At 39.3% G+C, this 10,090-nt stretch overlaps 1 protein-coding gene across 1 annotated transcript; it reads left to right on the forward strand.

The window, feature by feature from the left end:
• The first annotated feature begins 6,475 nt into the window (after positions 1–6,475).
• On the forward strand, positions 6,476–9,303 carry LOC131163067 (subtilisin-like protease SBT3). Its single transcript, XM_058119771.1, has one exon. It carries the CDS (start codon positions 6,710–6,712, stop codon positions 9,107–9,109), a length of 2,400 nt encoding a protein of 799 aa, XP_057975754.1. The 5' UTR covers positions 6,476–6,709; the 3' UTR covers positions 9,110–9,303.
• Positions 9,304–10,090: the final 787 nt, after the last annotated feature.

The raw sequence follows: 10,090 nt of genomic DNA on the forward strand, positions 1-10,090 counted from the left end.
CGACCATTATATAAAACTTGGCCTCTGGCCATCGCATCAAATCCTTGTATTATTCACAAGCAGTTCCAGTATATTTCACAAACAGTTCGAGCATATTTCATGATCATTCCCAAAATCGGTTTTACGATAAACCATAAAATCATTCACCTGCCACATATTTTCAGTATTTGAATATAGTCTAGGAGATAACCAAAGATACACAATATTTTTAGTTCATAAAATAAACTATATTTTCCACCATTCATGTTATTTAAAATACCGTATCATATATCCTAGATTTGTAAAATCCCAGTTGAACGTTTGGTTTTCAAAATAATCATTGAACTCATAATAAATAAATATATAACAGTTTAGTTAATTCATATTTAATAAAAAAAAATCTTGACTTAACTTAATCCCCTTACCTGTATCCTGAAAATCCTGGTAAAAATCTTAACCCCGCCCGCTGCATTTAGAACCCCAAACCTTGAAACCACATTTTCCCAGTTCCATCAATTCAACCCAAAAATTATAATTTCCTTAATATTCTTAGGCTCATAAAATTCTCAATAACTATTTTAATATTTCCTAAGCCTATAAACTCCAAATAAATAATTAAATTTCCAAAAATAGTAAATTTGCTTAATTCCCTAAATCTTACTCTAACCTTGGAGTAGTGTTTAGAAAGCACAGTTCAAAAATTTACTCCACTAGACTTATAGAGAAACGCTCCTAGATCATCGTGGTGGTTTCTGGTCATCAATTTGGCTAAATATTTAAGGATAAATTGAGGAGAGAGAGAGGGAGATTACCTTTCCCCAAGAGTGGTGTCTACATCGCTCTTACAACAAATCCACTCTAGTAGGAATGTGGGTGGCGGAGAATGGAATCTAGTGGTATAATCTATTTTTCGATTGGTGCTCGTTGGGCCGAGGAAATCTAAGAGAGAGAGAGGGGGGGGCGTTTCCAGGAGAAGAAATAGATTCAATTGCAATATGTGGATGGATTGCATTTTAATCCATCCAATATAACCTATATTACATTATTTTAATATTATATTACTTATATATATATATCATATTACTTAATTTAATTAATTCAATTTAATAATATTAATTAATTAATTATTATTCTTAATTAATTTTTAATTTATTATTATTATTATTATTATTATTATTCAGGTTACTACAAATGATGTATCATATATGGCTCTGAAGAAGCAAAAAGATGAATACCTCTTTGTTATTGTATTTGCATTCAATTCTATTGGGTCTATAATATAATATGATTTGTAATAATGCATTTACATGCGTGATAGGACAAAATGCTCAAGAGGCCATAGATCGATTGTTAGGTTCCTAAAACATCTCTTGCAAAATCCCTTTAAACTCACAAGTCTTATCTATGCAAATAGAGGTGAAACTTAAGCAAAAATTAGACCTACCCTTAATCTTGAAAGGGCTTCGGCCGACGAACTCAGGACGTTGAAAACATCTCGGTCTCTTGAATAGGTAAGAGTCAACAAAGTTAATTGCGGTCTAGGCGGCCGAACCTAAAATGAACACACTATTCACGGTCGATCGAACCTAAGGGGTGTCACTTTTCACCTTCTTCGGGCACCAAACTTTAAGTTCAAATATACCCCGGGCAACCAAAGTATGACGTTTGGCAGACTAAACTGATAATCGGGCGATCGAACCTCGAGCGTTTGGAAAATCGCCTTGGCCCAGCCACCCGAACCTTCACTCGAGCACTCGAAGTCAGAAAGTGAACTTTTCTGACTCTGTCTGTTCGAACGACTAATCCTAAAGCTCGTACGACTGAAACTCTTAAGTTGCCACATTTTTACTATAGTAATTGGGGTTAAAGCTTGATTAAACATTTTGAAAATATCAAATGAGTCCCCAACGACTATAATTTGTGGAGTGCCTATAAATATTCATTCATTTGCTTTGATTAGTAACAATATTAGTAAATAGATTAGCAAAAAGTTCTCTAAAATTTTTACACTCCTACTTGCTCATACTCCATCATTTTTCAAGAAAATATTGTTCATACTCTCTCAAACTTTTAATTGCAAAAACTATCTTTGATAAGAGAGTGTTATTGCATTCTTTTCATTTGCATTATTGTTGCAACTTGAAGAGTGAGTATATTTGTATGATTCATACATTATCTTAAAGCTAGTATACTCATTCATTCATTATTATTAAAATTATTTTTGGAGAGTTAGCTTGAGTTGATCCCAGTTTATTTCATTGATAAATATTATCTTGGGATAACTCATTTCAATTTGAGGATCTTTACATCGTTGCTGTTGGATTCAAAGGCTAGATTTTGTGCTTATGGAAAAATACTTTTGAGAAGATCATCTTAAGTATCTCTTAATTTTATTGCTGAAAAATATCATTAAGGTATTTGCTTAAGGTTGTTTAGATTCTGTGATTGCTTACATTGTGAATACATATTCTAGAATCAAAGACCTTATTCACTCTCACGTATACTTTGATACATATCTTTGTGAGTAGATACACTATTTAGATCAAATCTCAGTTGAGCATTATTTCCCTATTATACTTGAATGCATTGATCATATTGTGTGTATTGGTACAAATCTGCTTGTATTAGAGGCATTAAAATTGTAAGAACCTGACCAAGATATGTAGATTGAATAAATAAGAAAGGGTACATTAGCAGGCTTCGTCGACGAAGCCATTGTTCTCATAGAAGAAGGCCCTCATACTCTTTGTAACCAAAATTCAAAGCCTAATCGATGAAGAGATACAGAACGAGTTGTAAAATATCGGAATAGGGTTCGTTGCCGAAGGAACCGGTTTGTCGATGAAATGTGTAGATGATTCGTCGACGAATGCGTCGTTTCGTCAACGAGGTTGCCCGAGTCAAAGGGGTTATAAATATCCTCCTTCATTGCTTAGTTGCTAAGAAAGCTAAAACTCTCCCTCTCTCTCTCTCTAGAACTCGAATTCTCGGTATATATATAGTAGTAAGAATTATAGTGAAGTATAGTTATTGGATGTTTAGGTTTTGAGAACTTCGTTCGTAGTTTTGGAGCTATAAAGTTCATATTTTGGTATTCGGGAAAAAGGTAAGGGGATTCTATTTATATCAGCTATTTTTGAAATTGAAATTGGTAAACATGTAGTTTACGATTGTATATATGTTTTAGTTACTTATTTGGGAAAATTTATCAGGTGAAAATGCAGAATTTTCGGGTCATCGTTTTTGGGAAAATTCAGGGTTTCGAGTATCATCTCTATTTTGGTTGGAAAATCATATATTGCATAAAATGGTAGTAATGAGATGATCGCACCTGTATTTGTATTAAATTGTACTTCTCGAATTGAAAATGATATGATTGTTGTATACTCAAATAAGTGTGGAATAAACTGTTGTATGTAAAATGTTTCAGGTTTTGTAAAACAGCTAGGGATAGCTAATTTACCGTACGCTAATGGGAATAGGAACATAAGTTCCAAAATTGTTCTAGGTTTTGTGAAGTTTGCCACGTCTCGGCTAATTACCGTGGGCAAACGCCATGTCCCGGCTAAATGTCGTGGGTGAGAGTGTCTGGATTTATATCCGAGGGTGTGAAATATCACATATTTGTTCCGGCTGGTCACCGATGAGTGTGAGTGGACACTTTATTAGCACGATATCGCTCTGAGGCTTCAGTTATTGCAAGATATCAGGTGCTTGAGTGTGATGACACTGACTGTATGTTTGGTATCGTATGTACTGGAACTGAATTGTGAAAATATTGGAATTGTATGATGTTATATTTTACGTCGAAATAATACTGGTATGTCACACACTGATATAACCTGCTTTCTTCCTTACTGAGAGATGTCTCACCCCGAATATACAAATTTTTTTTAGGTCCTTCAAGTAGCTGAAACTAGCATCCTAGCATTCGAGAGCGTGGTTGTCGGTTAGCTGCGTTTAGTACTTGTGTAAGTACGATTTTTGTAACCGGGATGTCATTGTTTGGTTTTGTAGGCACCCGGAGTATGTACTGTATTTTGGGAACGTATAATCTGGTTATGTATAGACTATAGTATGGTACAATGTATGTATTAGAAAGAATATTTTTGCTACATATTTGATATGTATGGATATGTATATGATTGTGTATAGGGTTTATGTGTACCCCAAGGGGTTGGACCCTCATTCAAAGTAGTATCATGTATGTTTTAAATGATATAGAGACAGGTTAGGTTACTAAAATCACACCTGGGGCCCATTTACGGGTTCGGGGCGTGACAAAAATTGTACATGAGATTGTATTGATTATCTCTTGTATTCCAGGCATGGCCTGATGGGGTATTGATCTAACCTGTAAGGATCAGATTGTAAAGATTGAGGTTGACCCTAGTAATTTGACCTGGTATTGTATATGGTGCCGCTCCACCTATTAAGTGACCTTAGTGGTAATCTCGAACTTGCAAGCTGAGGCGGGGACATAGGTACAGTTGGTCGAACTCCGATAACATATCCTGTGTTATTCTCTTCCCTGCGCTATTTAATTTTTCATATTAATTTATTTATATTTCAATTTTTTTGAATGCTTGAGAAATACTGAGATTGCTTTAATTGTTTAAATACTTGCTCAATTAATTATCTGTGTGATTGGGATTGTATAGAAAGATCATAGGTTATGAAATACTGTTGTCATCTGGTTTGACCTAGGCATAAGTTTTTAAATCTCCAATTCATCCCCCCCCCCTCTTGGGATTACACCAAAGTCAATAAATCTTCTCTGAGAAAAAAGGCTTATGTTTTCTAAAAATAACCATCTCAGAGTTAATGGTTATACATATGCTGATAATTGGTTAGGGAATGCCACAGAAAGGAGATCGAACTCATGTTACTTCATGTTTGTCGGGGGAATCCTGTTACATGGAGAAGTAAGAAGCAAAAGGTGGTGGCATTATCAAGTACCAAAGAAGAATTGTGTGGAATGGCTAAGGGACTTTGTGAGCTTCTGTGGCCCAAAAGATTTCTAACTGAAATTGGGTTTGCTCCTACCTCCGAGATGTACCTCTTTTGTGATAACAAGGCAACTATCGTCATTGATCACAATCCTATCTAGCATGACTGTACCAAACACGTGGAGGTTGACAAACACTTCATCAAAGAAAATCTTGAAGCTAAAATAATTTGGTTTCCATTCGTGAAGTCCAAAGACCAACTCACAGATATTCTTACAAAGGTCGTATCAAGCAAGAATTTCTACAGCTCACTAGACAAGTTGCACACCGAAGAGTTGGATGTTTCCACTTGAGGGAGAGTGTTGGTATGAGTTGTCAATTAAGAAATAAATTAGAGAGATTATAAGAATAAAACAATAAGAGATTATATGAATAGTCATAACTATAAAATCTCTTCCATCAAGTGATTAATCATGATTATGATTCCTAAAATTTGTATCATGTTTTTTAGTATGATTATATTCATAAAATATATATAACCAAGGATAAAGTTGTTTATATATATATATATATATATATATATATGTACAATACCTCTGTAAATTCATAAAATAAAAAAGATTGAGAATTTAACATTATTTGAAATTTAACCAATGTGCAGTCACCATACATATAAATAACCCATTGTTACTACAAGACAAATGAAAGTTAACATGATTTTAAAACATAGACTAGACTAGACCAATCAATCCAATGAGGTTCCATTAGAATTAGTCACAAAACTATTCCAATCAAGTCTTGAAAGTTTGAAACCTAAAAATGGTATGAGCTGAAATTAATTCAATTGACTCGATAAGAATCAATTTAAACCCAAAAATTAACTCAGACCTTTGCAAAAAAAAAAAAAAAAGAATAAATGAATGGATGCAATGAAGTAAAAAATACCCAAATTTTACAACAATTATACCATGCTCAAGAGTTTTCGATTGACCAAATACTTTGTTCTTTGTTTAATTACCATGTAAATAATACATATACCAAGAACTAGTACACATACCAAGTTACATAATTATTAATTCAATTAAACACTTGTTTATGTTCTATCTTTCATTATGTTTTGGCTCCCTAATAATAATAATAATAATAATAATAATGAAAAAATTTTAAGAATACTTTAAAAATAAGTACTAAGTTCATTAATTTGACCAACATCTTTATATTGTCTTAAATTAATATTCCCATCTAATATGATAGACTTTTTCTGACAACAAAAATAAAAAAATTATCTTTGACACATTCTAAATATCACAAACATTAATACACATTTTTTATTTAAAAAAAATTAAAAAGTAGCATAAATAGTTAGAAATTTAGCAATTTATCTTTTCCTTTTTAGAAAGTAGTGTAGACGCGCTGACAAGGACAGCCAATGTACGAATTTTGACCGCCATTATTCAATTTTTCTTCGGCTCCCTGAGTCGGATAAGAATTACGAAATGTCTGTTTAGTTTTTGGTAATGGGGTGAGGGATGGGAAAGTCCACAACGGCAACATTAATTGTTTATCAAAAAAGATGAAACAAGGTGTTGTACGACTTGGCCACAGAGGCGATATTGCACCAAGTCCACAGGACCAAATTAAATCAAGCCCATTCACCCAAATAAATAAATAAATAAATAATTGTAAGTTCAGTTCAACCAATTGAGAAAGCCGCCACGGACCCCGCCGAGAGAATTGATTCCTCTACTTTATGATCCATTCCTACCCACTCATAAATCATAATGTGGCATAAAAGGGGTACATGGTCTTGTTCTTTCAGATCCACGAAGGATCAGAAATTAATCAGTATGGGATTGGCCTTTGCTCATTGGCTTTCTCCTTTCATCTTCCTGGCAACCTTATTCATCTTGCCATTTGCTTTGCATGCCGTCTCTGGGACAGGGACCTCCAGGTCCATTTACATCGTCCACATGGACAAGTCCCTCATGCCCAAGGCCTTTCCCAGCCACCACCACTGGTACTCCGCCACCATTGATTCCATCAAGGTGGCCGGCACCGCAGCGCCGGCGGCAGGTGCAGAGGCTGACAAGCCTAATCTTCTCTACACTTACGACAACGCCCTTCATGGTTTTAGCGCAGTCCTAAGCCCAGAAGAACTGGAAAATCTCAAGAAGAGTCCGGGATTCATCTCAGCTTATCGCGACGCGGGGAAAATCCTTCCCGACACGACACACACTCCGGAGTTCCTGTCTCTCAATCCCGCCACCGGTCTTTGGCCAGCCTCCGACTACGGCAAGGACGTCATTGTGGGGGTCGTCGACTCGGGGGTGTGGCCCGAGAGCAGGAGCTTCCACGACGCCGGCATGACCCCGATTCCGGCGAGGTGGAAGGGCAAATGCGAAGATGGAAAGGAGTTCAACTCCTCCATGTGTAATTTAAAGCTAATAGGAGCTAGGTCCTTCAACAAGGGGCTTCTAGCTGAAACTCCCAGCCTTAATATCAGCATGAACTCCGCTAGGGACACCGACGGCCATGGAACCCACACGGCCTCCACGGTAGCCGGGAACTACGTGGAAGACGTGTCATACTTTGGCTATGCGAAGGGAACAGCAAGAGGAGTTTCCCCACGCGCGAAGCTGGCTGCGTACAAGGTCCTTTGGAAGGAGGGAAACTCCGACTCTGATTTTCTCGCCGGCATTGATCAAGCCGTCGCTGACGGCGTCGATGTGGTCTCCCTCTCCTTAGGCTACAGATTACCCGTACCTTTGTATGAGGATTCAATTGCCATAGCTTCCTTCGGAGCCATGACTAAGGGGGTGCTAGTTGTATCCTCGGCGGGAAACAGAGGATCATCCGGCCTTGGGACCACATCCAAAGGAATCCCATGGGCTCTGATCGTCGCGGCTGGCTCCGTCGATCGGGAATTCGCCGGAACAATAACTCTGGGAAATGGATTAACCGTCGTCGGATGGACAATGTTCCCCGCAAATGTTCCCGTACAGGAAGCGCCGTTGGTGTACAACGCCACACTATCCGGCTGCAACTCTACCGTCTTGTTAGATGAAGCCGATCCCGACGCTGTCATCATTTGCGACCATGATCAGTTCGTCTCTTCCCAGGTAAATATTATTGCCGGATCCAGAGTACGAGCAGCAATATTCATCTACGACATCTCAGATGACCCCTCATTTTATGAATTGGATCGATTTCCAGCTCCAGGAGTCGTGATTACTCCGAGGGATGCAGCGGCGGTAATCCAATATGCCAAAAATGGCTCGAATCCTACGGTTAGCATCAAGTTCAAGCAAACACGCTTGGGGACAAAACCTGCGCCCGTCGCCGCCGCCTACTCTTCGAGAGGCCCCGCCCCCGCCTTTCCTGGAATCTTGAAACCGGACATAATGGCTCCGGGGACTCGAATTCTGGCCGCCTGGATACCAAACCAAATTGCAGCCACGATTGGGCCACATGCATATTTAGAAAGTGAGTACAACATGCTATCAGGGACATCCATGGCTTGTCCCCACGCGGCGGGCGTGGCTGCGCTCTTAAAAGGGGCTCACCCGGAATGGAGTCCGGCGGCGATTCGCTCCGCCATGATGACTACAGCAAACCCATTAGACAACACTTTCAACCCAATTCAGGACAATGACTTTAATTCAAGCCTCGTTTCGCCTCTCGTCATAGGAGCAGGTCACGTCGACCCAAATCGAGCTCTTGATCCAGGTCTAATATACGACGCCACTGCACAGGATTACCTCAATCTCCTCTGTTCTTCGAACTTTACCAGGGAGCAGATCATAACGATTACCAGATCGAACATCAGTAACTGCTCCAACCTTTCATATGATCTCAATTACCCGTCATTTATGGCTTTGTACAAGCTGGGTTCGACCGCAACCCTGGTTAAGAGATTTCAAAGGACGGTGACTAATGTGGGAGTCGGAGCGGCGACTTACACGGCCCAGGTGGTGGCCCCGAGTAATGCCACCGTCACGGTGTCCCCGAAGACTCTGGTTTTCAGCAAGAAGAATGAGAAGCTGAGTTATACACTGACTGTGAGGTATGAGAGTGGAATGAATTCGTATGGGACGATTGTTTGGGTGGAAAATGGGGGGGGAAACCACAGAGTGAGGAGCCCTATTATGGTGTCATCGCCCTTTGATTCCTCCAATTCCTGAGTGGTTGGAGAACTTGCCAGCTAGCTAGCTGCTGAGATCCCAACCCGATCAGCCATTATTGCGTGCAGCATTAAGTTCCTATGTGTATTTTTTTAGGGAGAGAGAGAGAGAGAGTAATACATTTCTAAATAACGTATTAATAATTCGACTTCTGTTTGGACTTCCATAAGCGGAAAATTGAAATTTTAAAATTACTCCTGCTGTCATGCATTTGCTGTTTTTATAATTCTTTCTATTTTATAAGGGTCGGCCCACGCGAAATGATCATTCCGCGACCCTCCTCACCCATCACAAAATTCCAACCTAAAACCTTTAAAGACAAGTTTAAAGCTTTATTAACCACTTAAATGTATACATCGTGTATCAGAAGATTGGTGTTATTATTAGAGATATCTACACTTTTTACCTTGCCGCCGCACACCCACCGGATTCACGCTGACCCTGTCTTCTCCGGCGTAGCTCGCTTCTCTCTCTACCTTTTTAATTTTTTGGTCGTCTTGCAACCCAGTCGTTTGGTTCTTCTCCGTTGGTGGCCGAAGCTCAGGTTCTCCGTCTTTCTGCCGTCCGGCCGTCTCTCATCTTTCTGGCTTCATCTCAGTCCCAATCTATTTCTCCGGTATCCCTCCCAGTGCTCGCCACATCTCTCGGTTGTCTCTCTCAGGCTCGTTTATCGTTCGCTCAACCTCTCCGACAGTCTCTCATCAACTCTTAACTTTTCAATCGTCATCTTCGTCGCCGGCGAGAGCAGCAGCAGCGTTACATCGTGGGCATCTTACAAGCAGCAGCAGTCTCTCCTTTGTTCTCAGTTCTTGGCGTCTTCCATCTTCTCCGGCCATCCCGAAGTACGCTGTTCATCTTCTCCGGCAGCTCTCCAGCATCTCCATTTTTCCGGCGATCTGTCTGCTCTCTGTTTTTTTCTGGTTGTCTTTTAGTTTCTCACCATCTCAGTTCGTCTTCACGTCTCTCTGTTCTGTTCTCCCG

Source organism: Malania oleifera, chromosome 8 (assembly GCF_029873635.1).
Source record: "Malania oleifera isolate guangnan ecotype guangnan chromosome 8, ASM2987363v1, whole genome shotgun sequence".
NCBI lineage: Eukaryota > Viridiplantae > Streptophyta > Magnoliopsida > Santalales > Ximeniaceae > Malania > Malania oleifera.

Bases quoted from the DNA above. Each gene is read 5' to 3' on its own strand.
- LOC131163067 (XM_058119771.1), top strand. From the start codon at position 6,710: ATGTGGCATAAAAGGGGTACATGGTCTTGTTCTTTCAGATCCACGAAG.